The following is a 24,138-nucleotide window of genomic DNA, read 5'->3' as shown; positions in this document are numbered from 1 at the left end:
TTAGCCTCTTACACTCGCGGAGAACAGCCTGAAGACACTCCGAGGAAACGTGAGAGAGAAGATCCCCCGAAGATCTCCCCCCCCTCCTCCTCCTCCTCCTCCTCCTCCTCCTCCCTCTCTCTCTTCTCCTCTCCTCTCTGTCTCTTCACATCCACCAATCTACTCTCTGTCGCAAGAGAGCGGATTCATCGGGATTTACTTCTCCTTTTTCTTTCTCTTTCTCATCCCTCCCCACTCCCGCTGCCTTTCTACTGCCATCCCAGAGAACCCTGCGATGAGAGTAACGTCATTCACTTCCGCCCAGTCGTACGCGCCCTCGAATGACAGCCCCTCGATTAGTCTTTCTTCAGCGCTTCTGTGATTATGGCGGACGACAACTCTGAGCTGCAGTCCGCTCTGCGCGACCTCGACAAGGAATTGGAGGTATGAGAGATTTACTTCGCTGTCTGCCTGTCTAAATTCGTGCTATATATCTTGCCAGCCCTTTCGCTGACTTGCATTCGCTTCGTCTGACTACTAGGAGGGTGATATCACCGAAAAAGGGTAAGCATCTTGTGGGTGCCGGAGAGAGTGCAGGGGGCGCGGAAAGAACTTCCATCCGAACCGCTTGTGGGAGCCTTTCTCCGCATCATGGTAGATATGTCCTCATCATGGAACTAATCGTGTCGCAGATATCAGAAACGGCGCACATTACTCCTCTCGCAGTTCTTCGGACCTAATAACGCACTGGATCTCAGTACACCTACCTCTGGCAATGCTCCCTCATCGATCTCCAGCGCAACGCATCCGCCTCCGGCTATTCTCAATGTCCGACCCCCTACCGCCGATTCCTCGAGCCCTAGTGGATTCTCGCAGCCTCTGTCCAACGGGCGGGATAGTTCTCATCAAAATGGTGGCTTCGGTTACGATCGCAGGATAAGTGGCGAGACCCAGGGCTCATATGAAAGAGAGAGCATGTTATTGCCTGGTGACAGAGCTCCGTCGGCTGCTTCGTACGATTCCCTTTTCCTTCCCAAGAATCAGCCTGCTCCGCCGCTCCAAGAGAACTCGAGGACGGCCACCTTGCTAAGCCAGAACTACGCCTTCAATCCCGGACCTCCTCACGAGCAGTACGATGAACCTGTCGGAGCCTATGATATGCCGTCTGGCCCCGGCACGCGACAGTCGACCATGCTCGACTCGCAGCAGGGATATTTCTCCGACTTTGCCGGCCAGCAACAAGACGACTATCGGGATAGCTATGGTGGCGGTTTCCATCGCTACTCCCAATCAGAAACATTCTCTCCCACGGCCAATATGGCACCGCCGTTCATTCCGGCCTCTGAACTTCCGCATGGGCCGGCACTCGACCACCTGCTGCCGTTGGAACCTCGAGATATCCCATTTGCCGTTCATGATCCCCACGACAAAAATACCCCCATGTCTAATTTCGATAACATCCCTGCGGTTCTCCGACACCGCGCTCGGGTGCATGCGAAACAGCCTGCTTATTGGGTTCTAGACCAGAAAGGAAAAGAGATCGCTTCCATCACTTGGGACAAACTTGCTAGTCGTGCGGAGAAGGTGGCCCAGGTCATTCGGGACAAGAGCAACCTATATCGTGGGGACCGAGTGGCCTTGATCTACCGCGACTCCGAGATAATCGAGTTCGCAGTGGCTCTCATGGGGTGTTTCATCGCCGGAGTCGTCGCTGTTCCTATCAATAGCCTCGAGGACTACCAGAGCCTCAACCTGATTCTAACCTCGACACAAGCACACCTTGCCTTAACGACGGAGAATAATCTGAAGAGTTTCCAGAGAGATATCACGACCCAGAAGCTAAATTGGCCCAGAGGAGTGGAATGGTGGAAGACGAACGAATTCGGCAGCTACCACCCCAAGAAGAAAGACGACACTCCACCTCTTGTGGTCCCCGATCTGGCGTATATCGAATTCTCAAGAGCCCCTACTGGCGATCTTCGCGGAGTTGTCATGAGTCACCGAACGATCATGCATCAAATGGCTTGCCTCGGTGCAATTGTCTCGACGGTACCTGCGTCTTCGAGCGCATCTAAGCCACGTGGAGAGACTCTGATAAGCTACTTGGATCCTAGACAAGGCATTGGAATGATCTTGGGCGTTCTTCTGACTGTGTATGGTGGCCACACCACCGTCTGGCTCGAAGATCGGGCTGTGGAGACGCCTGGTCTCTACGCTCATTTGATTACAAAATACAGGGCGACTCTTATGGCCGCTGACTACCCCGGGCTGAAGATTGCAGCATATAATTACCAGCAAGACCCTATGGCCACGCGACATTACAAGAAGAACTCCGAGCCCAATTTCGGATCGGTGAAGCTATGCTTGATCGATTCGCTCACAGTCGACCCCGAATTTCATGAGATCCTGGCCGACCGGTGGTTGAGGCCTATGAGGAACCCAAGGGCCCGGGAAATCGTCGCTCCCATGCTTTGTCTTCCTGAACACGGCGGTATGGTCATCAGTGTGCGGGATTGGCTTGGCGGCGAAGAACGCATGGGCTGTCCATTGACGCATGAGATGGATCCCAGTCAGCGAGAAGGGCTTAGAAAAGAAGAGAAAAAATTCGAGAAGACCGAGACTAACAGCGGGTTTGGTAGCAGTCTGTTGGGTGGTGGTTCTTCCGCACCCGCACCCGCCTCGCAAGAACAAGGGAAGACTGCAATGCTTGAAGTACTTCTAGACAAGGAGGCTCTGAAGAGTAACGAGATCGTGGTTCTGGCCATGGGCGAGGAAGCGAAGAAGTTTGCCCCCACCATGCCGCATGCTGTACGAGTTGGTTCGTTTGGATATCCCATCCCGGACGCGACAGTGGCGGTGGTCGACCCCGAGACCAATTTGCTGTGCACTTCTAATGTGGTTGGCGAGATTTGGGTTGATTCGCCGTCTCTCTCTGGAGGCTTCTGGGCCTTGCCGAAACATACGGAAGCCATCTTCCACGCACGACCATATAAGTTTGAAGAGGGGAACCCCACGCCTGTCTTGGTTGAGCCCGAATTCCTCCGAACGGGTCTCTTGGGCTGTGTGATTGAGGGAAAGATTTTCGTTCTGGGTCTCTATGAAGATCGACTTCGACAGAAGGTGGAATGGGTGGAACATGGGCAAGAGATTGTTGAGCACCGGTATTTCTTCGTTCAGCACCTTATCGTCAGCATCTTGAAGAATATCCCCAAGATTCACGACTGCACGGCGTTCGATGTTTTTGTCAACGAAGAACATCTCCCTATAGTCGTTCTAGAATCATACGCAGCATCGACCGCTCCCACCACCTCGGGCGGTCCGCCACGGCAGCTGGATTCCGTCCTACTGGAATCTCTAGCGGAAAGATGTATGGAAGTTCTTTACCAGGAGCATCATCTGCGAGTCTATTGTGTCTTGTTGACGGCTCCCAACACGCTTCCTCGTGTGACCAAGAATGGTAGACGCGAGATCGGCAACATGCTTTGCCGCAAAGAGTTTGACAATGGGTCGTTGCCCTGCGTCCATGTCAAGTTCGGTGTTGAGCGCTCAGTTCTTAATTTACCGGTCGGAGTCGATCCCGTTGGCGGTATTTGGTCTCCACTCGCGCTGATGTCCAGGCAAGAGTTGCTTGCTATGCAGGAGAAGCAATACTCTGGCGTAGACTATCGCGACGTCGTCATGGACGACCGCACGTCTACACCACTGAACAATTTCTCTAGCATCGTGGATCTTCTTCAATGGCGTGTCTCTCGACAAGCCGAGGAGCTCGCTTATTGCTCTATCGATGGTCGGGGAAAGGAAGGCAAAGGCATCACTTGGAAGAAGTTCGATCTAAAGGTGGCCGCTGTTGCCATGTATCTGAAAAACAAAGTTAAGGTTCGACCTGGCGACCATCTGATCTTGATGTACACGCACTCGGAGGAGTATGTTTATGCCGTCCATGCCTGCTTATGTCTGGGGGCGGTTGCGGTTCCTCTCGCTCCCATCGATCAGAACCGCCTTTCCGAAGATGCTCCTGCTTTCCTCCATGTTATCAACGACTTCCGTGTGAAGGCGATCATTGTCAACACTGACGTTGACCATGTCCTAAGGCAGAAGCTTGTTTCCCAGCACATCAAGCAATCTGCGCAAGTCTTACGCATCGGCGTCCCGGCCATTTACAACACCACGAAGCCTCCGAAGCAGTCTCATGGCTGCAGAGATCTCGGCTTTACCGCGAAAGAAACCTGGAAGCAGAGCAGTCAGGCGGCCATGGTTTGGACTTATTGGACTCCCGACCAAAGGAGAATATCGGTCCAGATCGGTCATGATACCATCATGGGCATGTGTAAAGTTCAGAAAGAGACATGTCAAATGACCAGTATGAGGCCAGTCTTGGGAAGTGTGCGTAGCACTTTAGGCCTCGGCTTCCTTCATACCTGTCTTATGGGGATCTATGTCGGTAAGTCATGGCTTTAGCTATTGACAGAGGATTCTGTAACTGATCAGCATATTTAGGTGCGCCTACGTATCTTGTTTCCCCTGTCGACTTCGCTCAGAACCCCATGACGCTTTTCGTCACTCTCTCCCGTTACAAAATCAAGGACACGTACGCTACAGCCCAGATGTTGGATTATGCAATGAGCGCCATGGCCGGCAAGGGTTTCCAGCTGCAGGAGCTGAAGAACCTAATGATCTCTGCGGAAGGCAGGCCGCGGGTCGATATCTGTGAGTCCCCCCTATGCTATCAGTGCTGCACCTGCTAACAGTACCATAGATCAGAAAGTGCGTCTTCACTTCGCATCTACCAGCCTCGACCGCACCGCCATCAACATTGTCTACTCCCACGTGTTGAACCCCATGGTAGTCACAAGATCTTATATGTGCATCGAGCCTGTGGAATTATGGCTCGATCTGCGCTCTCTGCGGAGAGGACTTGTCTGTCCGGTCGACCCGGATACTGATCCCACAGCTCTTGTTCTACAAGACTCAGGTATGGTGCCGGTCAACACTCAAATCGCAATCGTGAACCCAGAGACATGTACCCTGTCCCATGTTGGCGAGTATGGTGAGATCTGGATTCAATCCGACGCTTGCGCCAAGGCCTTCTATGGTTCAAAGCAGGACTTCGATATGGAACGCTTCAACGGACGGGTAGTGGACGGAGATCCGAACGTGGCGTACGTGCGGACGGGAGATCTGGGCTTCCTCCACACGGTAACAAGGCCGATCGGCCCTAATGGCCAACCGGTGGAGATGCAAGTCCTTTTTGTCCTCGGCGGTATCGGTGAGACGTTTGAGGTCAACGGGTTGAATCACTTCCCGATGGATATTGAGTCGTCTGTGGAAAGGTGTCACCGCAACATTGTGACTGGAGGATGGTAAGTCAACATCCCCTTCGTCTTAGCGCGTGCGCGCTTACTAAATGTCGCCATCAGTGCCGTTTTCCAAGCGGGTGGTCTCATCGTGGTTGTGGTTGAGGTTACCAGAAAGGCCTATCTAGCATCACTGGTTCCTGTTATTGTTGATGCCATTCTCAACGAGCACCAAGTGGTTGCCGATATTGTTGCCTTTGTCTCCCACGGAGACTTCCCTAGGTCTCGTCTCGGGGAGAAGCAGCGCGGTAAGGTGCTGGCCTCATGGGTCACTCGAAAACTGCGAACAATCGCCCAATTCAGTATTCGGGACATGGAAGGCTCCGATAATCCCTTCGCGGCACCTCAACACCGAATGAGTCGAAGCTCGAAACCCGGAAGCACCATGGGCAACAGCACTCGCCGATCTACTCTGGTACCGGATATCGAAGGCTTGCCACGCTCACCAGCTCCGGTCCTCGTCGAGCATTCTGAGGCATCCATACATTCGCAGTCTGGGTTGCAGGAAGCTGGCGTTGGCAGCCCTACTACGGGCACTGCGTCCGAGATGCCCATTGTTCCCCAGATCTCCGAGCCCTCACGACCGACAACCGCCTCTACGAACGGAGCCGCTGCGGTCACAGGCGCCGAGCTTCCCTCGACCATTGGTCAACCCGACTTTGGCTTTGATTTCGGAGACTTTGCCCACACAGCAGGTGCCGGCTCTACTCCAGCAGTCTCTGGGGGTCCACAGACCGAGACTCTTCCCAATCGGGGTGGACCCGGACCTCAGCCTCAGCCAGCAAGCGGTAATTTTCCTGCGCGGTCTGACTCTTACAACCAGGGACCTGTATCCGACACGCTAGATCGCAGCTCCGGAGACTGGCCGCAAGAAGCTTTAATGTATCAATCCACACTTGGTAACGACGAAGCCCCGGGTACCGGAGGCGCACCCTATCAGCAGCGGTAGTTGAGTGAGAGCATATTACAGACCCAATTGGACGAGGCTGTGAGCCGTCTGCTGACCTAATTGGTTCTGTATGTTTCTTTTTTTGGCTGATATTCAGCTCATTCAGCTTATGCTCATGAGCCCCTCCCATTTCTTCTTCTGTTGCATAGCCTGCCTATTGTTACGATGACTTCTCCTTCAATCCCTTCGTCCGCTGAATGACTTGTCCAACCATCTTTCCATACACTTATTTCTTTTTACCTTGCTTATTGTTTTCATTCTGAACACGTATCTTTGTTTGCTTGCCTTCCACTTTACCCCTCCCTTACCTAAAAATCCCTGCCCCATGATGAACGACATGCATTGTTCTGTACATAGCATACCCCCTTCTTCCATTTCTTGTTTAGCCTTCTGCTCGAATGGGCCTATATTTTCCCCTGCCTGATATAGTAGACCGTTGCACCGGTCCCTGCACCGATGCACACAGGACGATGCATCATCCTATATTAGCTTGAAGACTGCAATTTTTTTTTATTTTTTTTTGGCTGTTGCTTGCTCCTGATTCTTAGTTATATACTCTCTCGATCACCTACTTCGAACAGAGTTGTGTTTGATAGAAACTAAGACATTGACATTAGGCATTATTTCACTCCCTCGGTTCCATTCTGCTTGCTATTTATATAGGACAGATCACTGTTGCAGAAATCGAGCACCATCCATAGACCACCCCAGGTGATGTGGTAGTAGTGTTGTCATTTGTATCTCAAACTATTGCTAGCTTTCCTTCTCTTCCTAACGGGTAGCCATGTTCCTGTACCTACATACTTGGATGTGTGTGTGTGTGTGTGTAAGATACTAGGGAAGTATGGCTCTGCAATAGTTCTGTTCTCTGGCATCACCATTCCCGAAATCTAACTTCAACCAATGCATTTGGTTCAGACACACCCCCCCATCATCATCATCAACAACATCATCATCATGAGGTGCATTCATCTATTATCCCAATATCCAGTACCTCCGTGTGCAAACCACTGTCCGGATCTTGCCTGTACCAATCTACCAGATACCCCGGCCCCCAGGAAAACGAAAAGAAACCGAAACGAAAATGGGAATGAAAAAAATGAAGAGGATATATTTCTCCCAAAAACCGCCCTGCTAACCATTCATATTCATTATATTCGAAGAGAAAAAGAAAAAATGCTCCCGAACCAGACACAGACACACACACACACACATCCCCTGAGAGAAAAAATAAAAATCGGAGAGAGGTTTCAAACACTTTTAGTCTACTGCTGGCTACTGCTTCTCGGCTTGCTTGGTCAGACTTTCCAGGTCGACTTTCGGGTTGGCGCTGCCGGCGAGAGTCTCGAGGGCTTCGAGGTCCTCGTCGGTGAGGGTGTTGGAGCGGATAGGACGGAAGGGAGCGGGGGAGCCGGCGCGGCTGGTGAGGAACTATTCATGGGGATGGTGGTTAGTTGGGTTGGGAATTTGGCGGTGGTGGGGGGCCGGAGGAGGGAGAAGGTATGAGGCTTACAGAGCTGGCGGCGCTTAGAAGAGCGATCAGACTGGCTTGGACCACATCCTGGTGGATACCGACACCCCAGACGGTTTCCTTGCTGCCGGCGGCGGTACATTGAATGTAGGTGGCGGCCTTGACATCACGACCCAGCCCGATGGCGTGTTCCTTGTAGTCCACAACATCCAGGTCAATGCCCAGGGTGGCCAGGGCGTTGGCCAGCGAGGAGATGGCACCGGGGCCGACACCGGTGATGCCGTGCTGGACGCCGTCGATCTCGATGATACCGGTGAAGCGACGCTTGAGGTTCTTGGTGTTGAGCGCCCTGCCGGGCTCCGGGGGCGCGGGCGAGGTCGAGCGGTCGGTGGTGATGTTGTAGTCGATCAGGGTGAAGCGCGGGTTGGACTTGAGGTGGTAGGCCTCCTCGAACAGGCCCGTCACCTCACTGGGCAGCAGCTCGCGGCTGACCTCCTCGGTGCGCCGCTGCACGATCTTGCTGAACTCCACCTGCAGCGCGCGCGGGAGATCCAGCTCCAGGCTGCGCAGGATGACCCAGGCGGCGCCACCCTTGCCGCTCTGCGAGTTGACCCGGATGACGGCCTCGTAAGTGCGGCCGATGTCCTGCGGGTCCAGCGGCAGGTAGGGGATCTCCCATTTCATGTCGTCGCCGGCGCCTGCTTCCTCGCGGAGCTTGAAGCCCTTCTTGATCGCGTCTTGGTGGCTGCCACTAAAGGCGCACACCACCAGCTGTCCGCCGTAAGGCCAGCGCTCGTTCACGGGGATCTTGTTGCTCTCCTCAACGACCTTGATGACCGCGTTGATGTCGGAGAAGTCGACCTTGGGCGAAACACCTTGCGTGTACAGGTTCAGGGCCAGCGTGACCAAATCGACGTTTCCAGTGCGCTCGCCGTTGCCGAACAGGGTCCCCTCGACACGCTGTGCGCCAGCCATCTGGGCCAGCTCGGCGGCGGCGACCGCGCAGCCGCGGTCGTTATGGGGGTGGACGGAGACGACGTACTTTTCGCGCTCGGAGACGTTGCGACAGAAGAACTCGACCTGGTCAGCGAAGACGTTGGGGGTCGACATCTCGACGGTCGCGGGTAGGTTGAAGATGATGGGGTCCTTCTCGGTGGGCTCCCAGGCGGCCTTGACGGCCTCGCAGACCTGGGCGGCGAACTCGGGCTCGGTGTCGGAGAAGGTCTCCGGCGAGAACTCGAAGTGCCACTCTGTGTCGGCCATCGCGGGGTCATCCTTGGTGATCGACCGGGCATACTTGGTGCAGCGGACGGCCATCTCCAAACTCTTCTCCTTGTCCATATTGAAGACGATGCGGCGGAAACACGGGCTCGTGGCCAGGTAGATGTGCAGGATCGCCTTCTTGGCGCCCTTGAGGGAGTCGACCGTGCGACGGATCAGGTCCTCCCGGCACGGGGACAGGACCTGGAGCCATACGTCGTCGGGGACCAGGCCAGGAGTCTCAACCAGGCGACGGGTGAAGTCGAAGTCCGTTTGAGAGGCAGAGGGGAAGGAGACTTCAATTTCCTTGTAGCCAATATCGCGGAGCATCTTGAAGAAGCGGAGTTTTTGTTCCCCATCCTGTCACGAAGACGTCTTGTTACTAGTCTGCTCAGGTGGCGACTCATTGCGCCCGGAGAAGGAACAAGCGTGCTAGAAAAAGTAGAAGAGAAGAGGAAGTCTTACCATGGGGTCGGGCAGACTCTGGTTACCATCTCTCAAATCCGTGGCCAGCCAGCGGGGAGGGGTGTCGATGACCTTGTTGGGCCATTGGCGGTCCGGAAGGTTGAGCGGCTGAAACCGCTTGTATTTCTTGGAGGGGTCTTTGAGCCTGCGAGAGAAGTCCATCAGTATATGCCTCGAGAGGCCGAGGGAGGACAATGGGAGCTTACATGGGCATGGTGGGCGAGAGAGCGGATGAGGGGATCCGCAGCGGGGAAAGAGGGTGGGAAAGAGAGCGCGGGCGAGAGGGGGATGGGATTGTGAGGATAAGATAAAGATGGGGTTGAAATGGATGGGGGGAAGGAGGATAAAGGGGAAGAGAGAGAGAAAGAACGGTTCTCTCAAGTAGTGGTGGAATGTGAGAAATGAGGATTTAAAGAACTGGAGAAAGACGAGGGAGAAGAAGCAGGATGTGGAACTGGTAGAAGTCGGGGGCGAGGCAGTGAGTCAAGGAGAGTCGGTGCCTTTGAATGACGCTCCATCACTTTTTATTTTTTTTTACTTGTCCAGCGCCGACAGCGGATGGCGGGGCGAGGCCTGATAGGATCATTTACTTCCAATGACTAGGTACGGAGTACCTACTACGTACTTACACTTAGCCTTGGGCCTCGACATCATCCCATGCATCTTTCCGTTGAAGCCATTGTTATGTGCTGCAGCCACCGTTTAATTGATCCTTTCTTCCATGACAATATGCTTCTTTCCTCTCTCCCATCATTCCCTTCAATCAGGGTGCAGTGATTAGCAACCACTTCTTGCAAGCTCTGAGTCTCCCGCTCCGGCCAGTCTGGGGGAGGCCGATGACCGGAGGCCCTCCTCCCTGCTGCCGCTCCGCCGCCTCCGCGAATACCCGACGCTGCCCGTTGTCTACTACAGATTTACAAGCTGCCTACAAGCTGTCTACAACTTGTCTACAACTCTGGATCACACAAATTAATCGCCAAAAGTCTTTGTGATACACATTCAGCTGCAATGAAAACAAACCAGACAAAAGGTATATACAGTGCCCTCAATAGGCTCTCCTCCTCAGAATCACCATCTATCCTTATTTCTTCCCCTTCTTGCCCTTCTTTTCCGTAGGAACTCGCCCGTTCTTCTGCGTCTCTCGCGTGGTCTTGCCCTTCTTCCAGCCGGCATTGCCCTCCTTGCGTTCCCGCATGTCATCCAATTTCTTCTTGTCTTTGTTGCTCAGCTTCACCTTCTCCTTCTTGGACGCCCCCGCCCCGGGCCCGTTCAACAGCTCCGCCCCCAGCTTGCGAGCAGCACGCTTATCCTTTTCCGTCTCGAACCACGTCCGCTTGGGTCGGGACTTGATCTCCGCCTCGTGCTTGATCAGGTTCTCTCCCTTGGTCACTTGCATCTCAGCCTGCGCCAGCTGTTTCTCCACCTTCTCTTCCTCGAGGACCTCCTCGATCTCGTCGGCCAGGGCCTCGGCCTTGGCCGCCCACGAGTCCGCAACCGCAGGATCGATCACGCGGCTGGCGATCTTGGCGCCTTGTGCCTTGCCCGCCTTGACCGCAGCCTTCACCACCTTGCGGTCGGGCTCGGCCGCAATTGTGCAGGCCCGACCCGACCGACCCGCACGGGCAGTACGACCGACACGGTGAAGGTAGATCTCGTGGCTCTGCGGCGCCTCGTAGTTGATGACCGTCTCCACCCCCTTGATATCCAGACCACGGGACGCCAGGTCGGTGGCCAGGAGGAAGGCGGCCTTGCCGTCACGGAAGCTCTCCACACTTTTGATACGCTAGAGAAGGGGGAAAACTCCGCATTAGTCGTGGTGTAGAATCGTAGGGTTGAGAGAAGGTGGTTGACATACCTGTTCTTGGCTCATGCTGCCGTGCAGTTCGGCGGCCTTCAAGCCCAGCAGACTGAAAACGATGCGGACGCGATGAGCCTCCTTCTTTTGGCGGAAGAAGACAATCACCCGTCCAGTGTAGATCTCCTTGCACAGGTACAGCAGGTAGCCCAGGCGCTTGTCCTCGCGGCCGGGGCGGAGACGCACAAACTCCTGCGTCAGCGTCAGGGCCGTGTTTTTCTTCGAATCGACCATCAGGCGCACGGGGCGGTTGAGCCCGACGCGGATCAGCTTGTCGACGGTGTCGGTCATCGTAGCGGAGAAGAGCATGGTCTGGCGGGACTTGGGAATGGTGGTCAGGATCTCGTTCAGCTCATCGGCGAAACCGTCCTCGAGCATGCGATCGGCTTCATCCAGCACCAGAATCTCCAGGGTATCGACGGTGAAGCTGGGGGAGTTGCGCATGTGATCGATGAAACGACCCGGGGTGGCGATGATCACGTCGGGCCGCTTCTTGAGGATATTCTCCTGCTCGCGCAGGCTGAAACCACCGACCAGCTGACAGAAGGTGATGTCGGTGTAGGTCGCCAGCTTGGTGGCCACATTGTAACACTGGACCGCCAACTCACGCGTGGGCATCAGAATCGCAACACGGCTGGTGGGGACCTTGCGCGGCCGGAACAGCAGACGCTCGAGGATGGGGACGACGAAGGCCGCCGTCTTACCGGAACCGGTGACGGCACTACCGACGATGTCTTTGCCGAGGAGCGCCACGGGGATGGTCTTCTGCTGGATGGGGGTCGGGTTGGCGAAGTTGACCGCCGCCAGACCACGGAGGATGGGTCGTGAGAGGTTGAAATCCTGGAAGGAGCGCTTCGAAGTCACCGCAGTGTTGTCTGTCTTCTCTTCCGGGGCGAAGAAGGCCTTGCGCTTGGCAGCTTCTTCGGCGTCGACCTCGCTCTCGGCATCGGATTCCTCGTCGGCGGCCACATCGTCCGGGTGCGCAACAGGCGTCGCGACAGAGTCGTCGTCGGAAGCCGCGTCCTCATCCTCGTCCTCCTCACCCTCACTACCTTCGTCTCCCTCCTCCTCCTCCTCCTCCTCCTCATCTTCATCACCTTCATCACCACTCTCATCCTCCCCATTAGCACCCATCCCAAACCCATCCTCCGCCAACAACTCATCATCTCCAAAATCCACAGACATACCCCCATCCGACTCATCCCCACTATCCTCCTCCTCCTCCTGCTCCTTCTGCTGCTTCTTCTTCTTCTTCTTCAACGCAGCAGCCTCCTTCTTCGCCTGCCGCCGCTCAATAATCTCATCAATATCCACCGCCTTCTTATCGCCGCCCTTTCTCCTGGGATCCTCAACCTCAGGCACCCCCTGAGCCCAGCCATCAAACTCGGTGATCTCATTCGCAACACCCCCGACATCGAACTCGAAATCTGGGTTCAGCGCCCCGTCATCCTCTGCAGCGTCGTCCTCATCGTCCTCCTCCTCGTCCTCCTCCAGTTCTTCCGGCTCCGGAACCCCGTTCTTCGACCCCTTCTTCTTCGTATTCTTCTCCTCCTTCTTAACCTCCGTCTGTTTCTTCACCTTCTTATTCTTCGAATCGCGCGACTCTTCTCTCTTGCGCTTTTTCGTAGCCGCAGCACCACCACTGGTGGTAGCACCGGTCTTCGTAGCGAATTCATCCTCGGCACCGTTCTCCTCCTCGTCAACGGGATTCAGCGTATCATTCTCCTCATCCGATAATGTCATGACAAAGTCATCGTCGGAGGCCTTTCGTTTGGGCGCCATTTCTGTTATTTTTTCTTTTTTCTCTTTCCGGGTAAGGCGCGCGGAGTTGGGGGGATTTTTGCGCTGCGTAGAAAAGTTCACCAAAGCTTTTTTTTTTCCGGACCGGAAAATATCAAGTTGTATATCCGATGTTTTGTTTCAGTCGAATTCGAATAAGTGAATCAATTCACAAACATGAGAATCAGATAAAATCAGAAAAGAGTGTCATTTCCCCCCGACTTTTTTTGGGGGTTCCTGTAGGACGCCGTGGAATGCGGGAACCGGGAAAAAAAGTTGAAACTTCCAAGGGCGGTGAGGGGTGGATCTCCGGCAGAAATGGGGTTCCGCCTTGCGCACACGTGTTAGTGATTGGCTCCGTTAGGGATGTACAACATGACTCTACTAACCTAGTAGTTGTTTATGAAGTGGGCCACTAGTTACAGCCCTGAGGGTGAGTATATTATGTATGCATAATGGATATTGGGTTACAGCTTAGGAATAGAATGCAAAAGGGAGTCTCTGACATTTGCAATTTATTTTCTTCGAATCTGTCAAAATCTGCCGTGTGTCATATTGGGGAGCCTGCTTTTTGACCGCGTGTTGGTGCAACAACATACTGATCCGGCTTGCTAGCACGTAAGAAAAAAAGAAAAAAAAGAAAAAAAAAAACAAGGCTTTCAGTCTGAGAGTGATACAGACACAGATGGGAGCAACATCTGGAGTCACGAAAAGAGATAAATGACAGAAAAATGTTGACACAAAGCAAAACAGTTCCCTCAGGTTAGTTCATTGCATCAGCACGGATCATTTCAGCTCAATTCACGAACTAAATAGATCACCTCGAGCCTGGTTTCATTCCGCAAGTCAGCAATCCTCTCACTTTGGACTGTAAGGGTGCAGCACTCACAAGTGGTCAAATTTGATTCGCGTCCCGTGCAAGTGGCCTTGCTCGGTAAATCCCCACTTCCGCTGCAGCCAGGTGCGGATATATTGATAGTGATCACGCTCATGCCAGGGAAAGCTGCACGTCACAATCACTCGCGCCATGTTTCGCAACCCCCCGGGACGGTAGGCAGCGCCATCTTCGGGCGAGAAGCGGAAATGGTATCCTCGTTTGGGGGTGTACCTGTCATCCAGTACCGAAAGCATCTTATCTAATAGACACGTTCCCACTCCGTGTTGCTGCTCCCGGGGCAAAATATAGAACTCGAGCTTGACCGTGAACTGGCCGGTGGTAAAGGGCCCATCATGGTCGACGGCAAGCGCGAACCCAAGGACTTTCTCAGACGCATCAGAGTCCTCGCCGGGCACAGGGTATTTTGCGGCCACGATGAATGGCAATCGATGTTCCTTGACACTTGCAATGCGAGTGCGAACAATCTCTTCGCTTATTGCCCCAACGTCCAGGCTCATCGGGGATCTCTCAGAGAAATGAGTGAAGATGCGCGCAAGCTGCTCGACGTCCTTGTCATCGACCGGACGCAGATACAGATCCTTTCGTGTCTCGCCGGGCTTGGGATAACGCTTATAGAATTGAATGTCGGCTCTCAGTCGCTCGTTGGCCAGGCGGCGTTCCACCTCCAGGTCTTCCTTGATCCGGACCAGTCGGTTGTCGACGTAGCCCTGGCTGGTTTCATGTTGATATTTCCGCCCTTCTTCGTCGTTCGGATCCGGCCAGGTCCATTCATATGACCAGTTGGGTTTGTACATCTCGTGGGTCCCGTCGGGCAGGGCCTTCCCCGAGAAGAATGGTTTGCGATTAATGTCCACGAGACGAGCGGAATCGAGTGCTCTTTGAAGCCAAGCATCGAAGGAGCGGCGCCACTGCAGTTTGTCGGCATCGACTGGAGGGGCATAGTCCCAGTTCGCGTACATTGAATAAGGATTGTCATATGGCGGGTCGTTAAAGGACACAGGATCCACCTTGTCGCGCCTCATGTGTCTCTCCTTCATTGCCTTTTGCTCCTTGCTAGGTTCTGATGTCAAAACCACTTTCCCATCGACCAGCTTCGGGTAAACCGACTCGGAGTCTCTGTACGGGGGAAATTGCGAGGCAAATTGAGCTTGGAACACAGGGTCGTCCCTGGTGATACCGTGACGCCAAGCCTTCTCTCCTGTCTCTTCTTCCTCCACGAGCAAGGCGGGATCCACAGGGGGTGCGGCCGGAGGTCTGAGATCTGCCTCGATCTGCCCAGCGCTACGCCGTTGCATCAGAAACTTGTACCGAGCGGACTCGGGGTTGGTTCCCGGTCCAACCCTCCAGTCAGCAAGCAACTCAGGGCTAGCTACTTGCGCGTGATCGGTGATGCGGTCTAGATTCAGGTAGGCTTTTTGGATGATCTCGTCTTGCAGACGTTTGAGCTCGGCTCTCACTTCAGAAGGGGCACGTGGCGGCACTTTCGGCTCTCCTTCTTGAGGGCTTGTTGGGCCATGATCGCTGTTCCTCTGCTCACCCCCCCGCAGGTCGCTGGCCTGCTGCGCACTGGGCGGAGTTCTGGCAGCTTGTTCGCCTTTGTTCGTAGCCCAAGGTGTCGTATTGCGGCCTCTGAATGGTTTTCTTCCATTCCTTTTCGGACTGGTCATTTTTCAAAAGGCTAAATTGACGTCCTTATCTTGTCTAAGAATGGCGCAAGGTTAGCCTGATATTGATCAACGAAGCAGGAAATCTTGGTGAAAGATTAACCTACTTAGGTGTAAAAGATTATGTTCGGTGCTGTGTTGAACAAGGAATATCTCGACAGCAATACACAAAATCCTGAGTCTTTCGAGTTGATGCCATTAGAGGTGAATGAAACGGTTCACAAAGATTAGGAACTTACTTTAGAAGACAATGTGCTCAATGTTGTGGCAAGAAGTGTCAACAACGAATGTTTTCTGTTCCCCAGTCAACAGATGGAGAGGAATCTGCATGAAGAAGACAAATTGCTGACTTGATGAAGACGAATAATCATATCACAAGTTGATATATTCCAGTCTTCCGTACAAAGCTGCAAGACAGGTGAGACTGTTGACCAAGCACAGGACTTCTTTCCACAAGAGGGCGGCGTGTCACTCTATCTTTTGTTGTGCGATAGGGGTATTTAAAGATGAGGCAGTCACTCTCTGCGTCAGGGAAAAGCGATAAAGACCACTTGCAGACCCAGAAGAAAAGGAAGAGGAAGGGCGCAGGCTGAAGCAGTAGTGGTTGAGTTTATCGTCCGTGCGGTTCGTGGCCTCACTCTGAGGTGAACCTATGGCAGAGGTTCCAGGTCTCCTTCAGGTCGTCACGTCTTTTATAACTTGATCCAAGTCAGTCTCCGGTTGCTTTTCATAGTGGGCTGTAGCGTTCACTGGTGAATTGCTGCAAAGTCACGTGTTACTTTCCTTGTCAGGACCCTAAAGTAAAGGCACAGAGCTGGAGGGCAACAGAGCTGAGATGTGAATATTCGACTGGTCTGATTGGAGATTCGCTCGGAAATTGAACATCGTCGGTCTGGCCAGACATGGTGGTCCACTGCAGCTTCATCTCCGGCACGGCTGAACATATCTGGTTGTCTTTGCTTTGTGTGGGAATGTCATTCCCAAAATAATCATGAAACTGGACAGGCTCATCTCAACTGTGTCTCAAGTTTCCGTCACATGGCTTTTGAAGAGCAGAAGACGGGCTTGCTGGCACTATCACTAGTGATGCACCAGGCCAAGAAGCTTACTCTTGAGGCAGACGCAGTTCAGTGACTACGAAAAGCTACACAGGGTACCCGAAGGTGAAGGCAGGGGGCTTCGATTACGAAATATGAAGTTACCAACTACCTAGTAAGGACATCTACAACTAAAACAATTAAACTCCAACAATATTAGAATAACTTTGATGATGAGATCAGCTCCTGCTGTCGTTGGATGAGTGCGAGTGCTCGTATCAAACGATATACAGCGAAGTTGATGTTATTGGTCTGCGTTCAACAGTATACCAAGCGGGTCACGTGCAGCGCGATGGTGGCTGGAGTGAGAGCCATTCATCCAACAACTTGTGTCGTATAGCAGCACCTATACATTGTTATGCCCAGACTACCCAGAACTGAGAAATCAAGCAATGTGTTGTGGATCAAACCGTGTTGGGGTGGTGCGCAGAGTCACAACCACACAGTGAACTCCGTACTCGCCTATGGTCTACAACCCAACCGCGATAAACCAACCGTCAACCTCTCTCTAAGCCCAACCACACACATCACCCTTATACAGACTATACAAACCCACCCGCCAAGATGCTATCGATTCTACGCAAGGCCCGTCTGAAGGACAAGGAGATGCGAATTCTCATGCTGTGAGTGCAGTCACCGCGGCCTTTCTCAGTGGCACCCGGAAAATAGCTGACGCGCCCAGTGGCCTCGACAACGCCGGCAAGACGACCATCGTCAAACAGATCATGAAAGAGGACGTCACCACCGTCAGTCCAACCTTGGGTTTTATCATCAAGACCATCGAGTTCCAAGGGTAGATAATTTTCCTGTTGCATCGATCGAAGAAAGTAAAGAACTCAATAGCTAATCATCTGCGTGTACCGGGCGCGAAAAAAAAAAGATATCGTCTCAACATCTGTAAGCTCTCTGAACCCCCCAATCTCTACCTCTAACCCGGTGACTAACTCGAGAATAATTGAAGGGGACGTCGGAGGCCAAAAAACGCTCCGATCGTATTGGAAGAACTACTTCGAAAAGACCGATACGTTGGTCTGGGTGGTTGATGCGACCGATCGCCTTCGGGTGGATGATTGTCGAACCGAGTTGGCGGGTTTGCTTCTGGAAGAAGTACGTTCTTTTTTTTCCCCTCCGCTCGCCTTCGTTAGTGGAAGGCACTCAACATAGCCTGGCTAATTGGATGGACTCTCCTTATCGTGTAAAAGCGTCTAATGGGAGCGAGTCTGTTGATTTTCTTGAACAAGACTGATGTGGATGGGTGTATGACTGAGGCAGAAGTTCGGGAGGTGAGTTTTGAGTCCCTCTCTCTCTCTCTCTCTCTCTCTCTCTCTCTCTCTCTCTCTCTCTCTCCACCGACTCTACGCTCTCACTTGGGGCGTTCTCGTCTCTGACTTTACATGTGACTCTAGCGGCTGAGCTTGGACTCAATCAAAACGCACAAGTGGACGATATTACCGTGCAGTGCCATGACTGGCAAGAATTTACACGAAGGGTTGGATTGGGTGGTGCAGGATGCCAAGGATCGACTCTTTCTATACTAGTCAACTATAGGTACCCTACCCATTCTGCAGGCCGACGATGGTTCACGATGCGAGCGAAGAAAATACCCTCAATTCTGATTTCTACAATAAAGTTACTATTACTCGAGATACATAGGGCGCAGTCTTTTTTTTTTTTTTTTTTTTTTTTTTTTTTCCCAAACTGCAATATCGTTGGCAGCCTGATAGTATTATGTATTCTTCTCCCGCGGGCGGCAGCGATGCCCGACTACGACCACGGTTGGGCCTATTGGCCAAACCATGAAGCCACTCCACGCCCAGGACAGTTTTCGACCCTGCAGAATACTGTAAATAAAGGCAAACTCTGACATCGGAATGACATGCAGCCCCTAGCCTTCATGTATGTACAGACGGGATGGAGCAGCATTAGCCCTTGCCAGAGCTGGAGGGAGACCGTGTACTCCGTACTGTCAGTTACTCCTGCAGTTGTGTATGACTGTACTCTCCGTATGATGCATTTGCGGCTCCTTGCTCGGGGCCGATTTAGTGTGGCCTTGTCGGGAGTTTCGGATGGACGATCAAACACTCGTCGGTCTGTCAGGGTCCACGATCTCTTAGGCGGTGCCTGTTATTCAAATTTAGCTGGTAGGTAGCTAGAGGGCCAGGATTTTTCTTATTTGCTGGTAATACAGTAACTTAGTAACTAACGACTCCCTACGTTAGTTTAAAAAACAACCTTACGTCAATGGTTTTGCCCGATCGGGGCGGCGGCCATCCGCTTCAAGGAGGGGAATGGGGGGGAACTCGGACTCGGAGCCGCTGGCTTGCAGTTGCTGCTGCAGCCTTGGAATGCCGGCCGCGTCAATCAGTGTCAGAAAATCCCTTGAACCATTGCAGATTCATCCATGGATTTGGGGGGGGGGGTTGTTTCCTGGAACCCCGATCCGATCTTCTACTGACGAAATCGAAATTGGGATTCAGGATTGGACTGCACTGAGGGTGGGAGGGAGAGTGTCTGTCTCATCGCGACGGAAATTAGTAGGTACTTGAAGCACACTGCGGACTGTACAGGAACCGGATTGTGGACATTTGTGACAATCCTCAAGAAATGGAGGGAGTGCTGTGTGCTCCAGAGAGGCTCCACTGTAAAACCCGAAATCGGGAACAAGGTAAACAATCTGCCGTGTCGAGAAACATCACAACACAAAAACGTGCCAGTCAATGCTGGTGGAACAAGACAAGGGGGGGTGAAGATGGCCAAGCAGAGAGTACTGAGAGGATCCTCAAGAGGCGAACATTTGTACAGTTATTTGTCGAGGATAATTTAGTGCTGATGCGCCTGTCTCTCTCCCATGCGCCTCACCTGCTAATAGAACAATTGTGGGGCGGTGGCAGCAGCAGCAGCAGCAGCAGCAGATGATGATGATGTGAGAAGATGATTATCATTTGCGGACTTTTCAGCTCAAGTTGGATCCACCAGGTCAGCTCACAAAGTAATTAGCAGATTGCCAGTCAGTAAGTGAGTTCGTAGCGGAGAGGCCCAACCGGATGTAAGAGAAAGGAAGTTGGTGGCAGTAGCAGTAGTAGTTCATTCCTCGTCGGATGCGAATCGATCCTCGCTCGCCTCGGGGCGGCGAGACACGGGGAGTTCCTTTCCCTTGATTGTTCCATCCATCTTCCCTCATCCAACTCTCCTTCCAACTCTTCAATCCTCACGGACTCACAGGTCACGACCACAATTAAACGCCCAATTCATATTTCCTTTCTCCCTCCCTCGCCTCTGCTCCCTCCCCCCTCCTTTCGCATACGATCTGGTTCCCCTCCTGATTGTCCTTTGTCCTTAGGAAGACCCCACCGTTTTTTTTTTTATTTACAAGAGGTCGTTGCCCGGTGTTTGTTCGGTTTGAAAGGATCCTTTTTCTTTCCTGGTGGACAGCTTGACCCCTTTCTCCTTCGATTTCACTTCTCGCATCAATTTTCCATATTCCTGGTATTGGCCGAATTTATCTCGCCTTTCGAGAGCCATGGCTCCTACGACAGAGTTCGACAGCTCGGAAGATGTCAATGACTTTCTTCTGCGCATTCGGGAACTAGGAGAGAAGCGCGATAAGGAGGACGAGGAACGCACGAAAAAGCTAGAGGAGGAAATTTTGCAGGGGCGCAAGGAGAGACAGGCCCGCAGAGCTGGTACTTATCCACCTTCCTTCCCCTTATCACCGATACTTAGTCCCGTCCGTCATTGTGCCCGCTTCGCTGTCCTCAGCTCAATGAGTCCGAAAACTGATTGTGCATGGTCTCTAAAAAAAACAGAACGGGCGCGATCGATTTCTCCCACAAAGGACTCCCCTATTCTAGATCCGGCCCGATTGAGCATATCCTCAACTCTCAGCCACCGCGCAATTGACCCTCCTGAACACCTCGAACCAACCTTTCACACGCCGGGTCATGACTCCGGCAGCAGACCCGAATCCATTCGGGATGACACATCGACAACCACGGACGGCGGCCGGAGAGGATCCACACTGACCGGAGTCGAGGGCGAAATACCATCAAAGCCCTTTTCACCCTTGCGGAGTAGAACGGGAACTTTATCCTGGCAGCAGAGGCCGACATCTCGCGACAGCAATCGACAATTCTTTTCGTCTTCGCCGTCTCGGTGGCGAGCTTTATCTACAGCTTCGACAGACGAGCAAAGTGTCTCCCGTAACTCATTCACATCCTCGCCGACATTCAAGGATGTGTCGTGGGCGCGTCACGGAGAGGGAAGCGTTTCCCCGACTCGCAGCAAATACGTGGAGGAAGACAGGCCAGTAACACCGGGGTCCGAAGCCAGTTACAAGCCGCAAGAGGCCGGAAAGGATTCCACCCCAGAGCCGACAAAGGAAGTTGATCACTTGGAGAGCGTTGAGGGACGATCCCGATCGCCATCAAGAGCCAGCTCGACTTTCGCAGAAAGTAGTTTGGGCCACCGTTATTCAAGTGTCTCTTCTGTCTCCACCGCAACGGGACTTGGCTCTCCTCTGCCCCTGTCAAATGTTCAAAAGCTGGAGCTGCACAAGCCCGAAGAAGTGCTGGAGGACCAGATGTCTCTTTCTTCTCCGAGAAGGATATCTCCCGAACGGACAACGTCGCCGACCAAGGGCCTCGGTGGGTTTGTGCAGAGCGCCATGATGAAGCGATCTGATAGTGTGTCAAAGAGATGGAGTGCTCAGCTTCCTACGGGCCTTAGCCGGCCTGGTTCGGTTGCTAGCAGCCGTAACAGCTTTGTTGGGAATGAAACCTTCCCAAGCTCGCCTTCGTATAGATTGAGCCGCGAAGTTCCACCCCTTGCATCCCAGCGGCCGACTTCAAGCCATCGACCTACGTCGAGTCACCGGCCCGGTTCGAGCCATAGTGAGGCGACGATCATTGACCCTGCCAAAGACAGCGAGCGACCAGCGACTCCACCAGTTCCTATTCCCGAGAGGCGAGAAAGCAACGCATTGGCTGAGGAGGGATCCCCCAGGCCCTCACTCAGCCTTCATACGCGGTCGGCTAGCTCTGTCGAACGGGGCGTAGAATCAAGTTCCTTGCCTACCGCGAGTCCAGTCGTTCCCAGGACTATGGATCCTAGGAGATGGAGTCCAACCAAGGCCAGCTGGTTGGAAAGTGCATTGAATCGTCCTCCGGACTCGCCGAAACACAAGAGACAGCAGTCCCTTCAACAACCGTCATGGGTCAGGGAAAGGCATTTGCGGAGCAGTGTGGATCTGGGTCGAACTTCTAGTTTCAAAGAGGTCACGCCCGTGGGCCTCATGCGAACGGCTGTTCCTGGTGCTCACTCTAAATCGTTAAGTGTGTCTGGGATTCCCAACCTCTTCTCTGTACCCGATGCAACCAAGCTCAAACAGGATGACTCTGCCACCGATTTGTCCCCCGCCCTGAAGGAGTCCAGCCGGACTAATGGGAAAGTTTTGGAGCCTGCGCCAAAAGGATTCGAAGCGGTATTTGAACCTAAACATGATACGGCGCATATCGAGCCACAGGACGTTGCCCCAGTGGATCATGCCTTAACTTCTGCTCCTGAAACGAAGGCCAGCAATGTGGAAAGTGGTCCCACGGAGGAGCCGGACTCTTTGCCCAATGAGAGTCAGCCGCCCCTCGATACGAAGGACAATGAGCCAGCGCCTCTGGAGGAGAGCGTGGACTCTCCCACCAAGACAGACACAGAAGTAGAACATGCAGATGACGGTGTCAAGAAGCACGCACGGATCCCATCGAATCTGAGCCCGATCAACAAGACTGTACTTGACATGCCTCTTCCTTCTCCGACTCGCGATCCGCTCTTGAACAGACCTAAGCCTCAACCCGCCGTGATCGATTTCCGAGCCAACCTTCGGCGCCGCGAAATTGTCAAAGACGAAGCGCCCAAGGAGGAGCCCGAATTCAAGAACGTTTTCGGAAAGCTGAAAAGGGCGGGGACATCGACCTACACCCCCCCAGATGCGTTAAAAGAGAATATTCTGAAAGGCAAGGCGGCGCTCAGTGCGTCAAACGGTCCTCAGAAATCGCCCAAAGTCGATGATCTCAAAGAAAGCATACTCAGACAAAAGGAAGCAATCAAAACTAATGGGGCCTCAGCCAGGCGGAATACTGCAGGAGAAATGGACGCTCCCATGACGTTCGTGCCAGAGGCGATTGCAAAGAGGAACAACTTGACCAAGTCTATCAGTTCTAGAAGCAACCTCTCCACTACTGACGCGTTGTCTCCACGCTCACCACTTTCGCCGCTATCACCGCAAGAGCCGCCGACCCCGTTGGAGCCTCAGCCTCTGACTCTCTCCCCCGTTCGGTCGGATGTCCACGCGAACAACGAAGTGCCTCATAGCCCCGAAGAACCTGACGAACCTCAATATGATCCAGAAGCCGCAGGACCCGACCAAGAAAACGCTCCCCACGAGACCAGCTCTCCCTTGCATACCGAATCGGAGAAGCCAACTACGGAAGGTCAAGGAGAAACCCAAGGCGATAGGGACATCCCTTCGGCGCGTTCGTCAGTTCAATACTCGGTGCGTTCGTCCGTGCGTTCTCTATCTCCGGTGGAACCGGACCATACTTCAAATGCGCCTGCTGCGGCTGAAAGTACCGCTGCTAAAAGTAGACTTGCAGGCCGAATCAACCCTGCCCTAGCGGGACTTCTGTCCCGCGGGCCGCCGGCCATTGGCGACAGTCCTGCAACAGCCCCGTACTCCGACGCTAGCAGCTTTTCGACAGCAAGCCCATTCCAGCAGGAGCCACAACCTTCGGCACCGCTCTTGCATATGACGAAAGGCCGAGCAAGAGGCCCAAAGAGACGTCCTCCTATGGGCCCGGCATCTCGGTCCACAAAGTCGACTACAACGATGGGAAGCGCGGAGGAACAGTCCCTTAGGGATGACATTGCAGGTGAACAAGCTACTGAGGAGAACATCCAAGAGCAGAAGCTTACACAAGAGCAGGCGCTCGCTGAGGAGGAGACACTCGCCGAAGAGGAAAGACTTGCCGAAGAGGAGAAACTCGCCGGGCAGGAAAGACTCAACGAAGAGAAAAGATTCGCTGAGGAGCAGGAGAGGCTCGCTGAGGAGCACAGATTGGCAGAAGAGCGAAGACTAGCAGCAGAGAAGCTTGCGGAAGAGGAGAGGCTCGCTGAGGAGGAGAGGCTTGCAGAAGAGGCGAGACTCGCAGAGGAGGAGAGGCTCGCAGAGGAGGAGAGGCTTGCAGAAGAGGCGAGACTCGCAGAGGAGGAGAGGCTCGCAGAGGAGGAGAGGCTTGCAGAAGAGGAGAGGCTTGCAGAAGAGGAGAGACTTGCTGAGGAAGAGAGACTTGCTGAAGAGAAGAGGCTTGCAGAAGAGG

The 24,138-nt window shown here is 53.4% G+C and overlaps 5 protein-coding genes across 5 annotated transcripts in view; 3 read left to right on the top strand and 2 right to left on the bottom strand.

Annotated features, from left to right (window-relative positions):
• Positions 1 to 363: 363 nt before the first annotated feature.
• On the top strand, positions 364 to 6,282 carry BP01DRAFT_382424 (putative AMP binding domain protein; the record flags this gene model as incomplete). The annotated part of the gene is made up of 6 exons (XM_025577370.1): positions 364 to 423; positions 521 to 543; positions 672 to 4,420; positions 4,477 to 4,686; positions 4,736 to 5,339; positions 5,397 to 6,282. The coding sequence occupies 6 exons, from the start codon at positions 364 to 366 to the stop codon at positions 6,280 to 6,282; spliced, it is 5,532 nt and encodes a 1,843-aa protein (XP_025431784.1).
• A 1,275-nt stretch (positions 6,283 to 7,557) lies between these two features.
• On the bottom strand, positions 7,558 to 13,115 carry BP01DRAFT_373678 (2-isopropylmalate synthase; the record flags this gene model as incomplete). Its single annotated transcript, XM_025576793.1, has 5 exons — positions 7,558 to 7,713; positions 7,868 to 9,373; positions 9,479 to 9,679; positions 10,599 to 11,261; positions 11,334 to 13,115. The coding sequence occupies 5 exons, from the start codon at positions 13,113 to 13,115 to the stop codon at positions 7,558 to 7,560; spliced, it is 4,308 nt and encodes a 1,435-aa protein (XP_025431783.1).
• An 882-nt stretch (positions 13,116 to 13,997) lies between these two features.
• BP01DRAFT_398279 (GNAT family N-acetyltransferase) lies at positions 13,998 to 15,728 on the bottom strand (the record flags this gene model as incomplete). The annotated part of the gene is made up of 2 exons (XM_025578536.1): positions 15,246 to 15,728; positions 13,998 to 15,200 (listed from the first exon to the last, which is right to left on the bottom strand). The coding sequence occupies exons 1-2, from the start codon at positions 15,675 to 15,677 to the stop codon at positions 13,998 to 14,000; spliced, it is 1,635 nt and encodes a 544-aa protein (XP_025431782.1). The 5' UTR covers positions 15,678 to 15,728.
• Positions 15,729 to 17,143: 1,415 nt separating this feature from the next.
• Positions 17,144 to 18,431, top strand: BP01DRAFT_356434 (ADP-ribosylation factor-like protein 2). The gene is made up of 6 exons (XM_025574953.1): positions 17,144 to 17,394; positions 17,454 to 17,564; positions 17,652 to 17,668; positions 17,733 to 17,878; positions 17,974 to 18,054; positions 18,178 to 18,431. The coding sequence occupies exons 1-6, from the start codon at positions 17,336 to 17,338 to the stop codon at positions 18,307 to 18,309; spliced, it is 546 nt and encodes a 181-aa protein (XP_025431781.1). The 5' UTR covers positions 17,144 to 17,335; the 3' UTR covers positions 18,310 to 18,431.
• Positions 18,432 to 19,968: 1,537 nt separating this feature from the next.
• BP01DRAFT_356433 (putative gelsolin repeat protein) overlaps positions 19,969 to 24,138 on the top strand; it is a 7,638-nt gene continuing 3,468 nt past the window's right edge. The window contains exons 1-8 of the mRNA XM_025574952.1: positions 19,969 to 20,454; positions 20,578 to 20,798; positions 20,868 to 20,923; positions 20,963 to 21,077; positions 21,108 to 21,418; positions 21,455 to 21,660; positions 21,691 to 22,008; positions 22,042 to 23,691. Of these exons, the coding sequence (XP_025431780.1) occupies positions 20,292 to 20,454; positions 20,578 to 20,798; positions 20,868 to 20,923; positions 20,963 to 21,077; positions 21,108 to 21,418; positions 21,455 to 21,660; positions 21,691 to 22,008; positions 22,042 to 23,691 (3,040 nt within the window). The 5' untranslated portion in view covers positions 19,969 to 20,291. The remainder of the gene's footprint in view (positions 20,455 to 20,577; positions 20,799 to 20,867; positions 20,924 to 20,962; positions 21,078 to 21,107; positions 21,419 to 21,454; positions 21,661 to 21,690; positions 22,009 to 22,041; positions 23,692 to 24,138) is intronic.

The sequence above is a fragment of the Aspergillus saccharolyticus genome (genome assembly GCF_003184585.1).
Source record: "Aspergillus saccharolyticus JOP 1030-1 unplaced genomic scaffold BP01scaffold_13, whole genome shotgun sequence".
NCBI classification, from domain to species: domain Eukaryota; kingdom Fungi; phylum Ascomycota; class Eurotiomycetes; order Eurotiales; family Aspergillaceae; genus Aspergillus; species Aspergillus saccharolyticus.
This window is presented reverse-complemented; position numbering and strand designations above follow the sequence as displayed.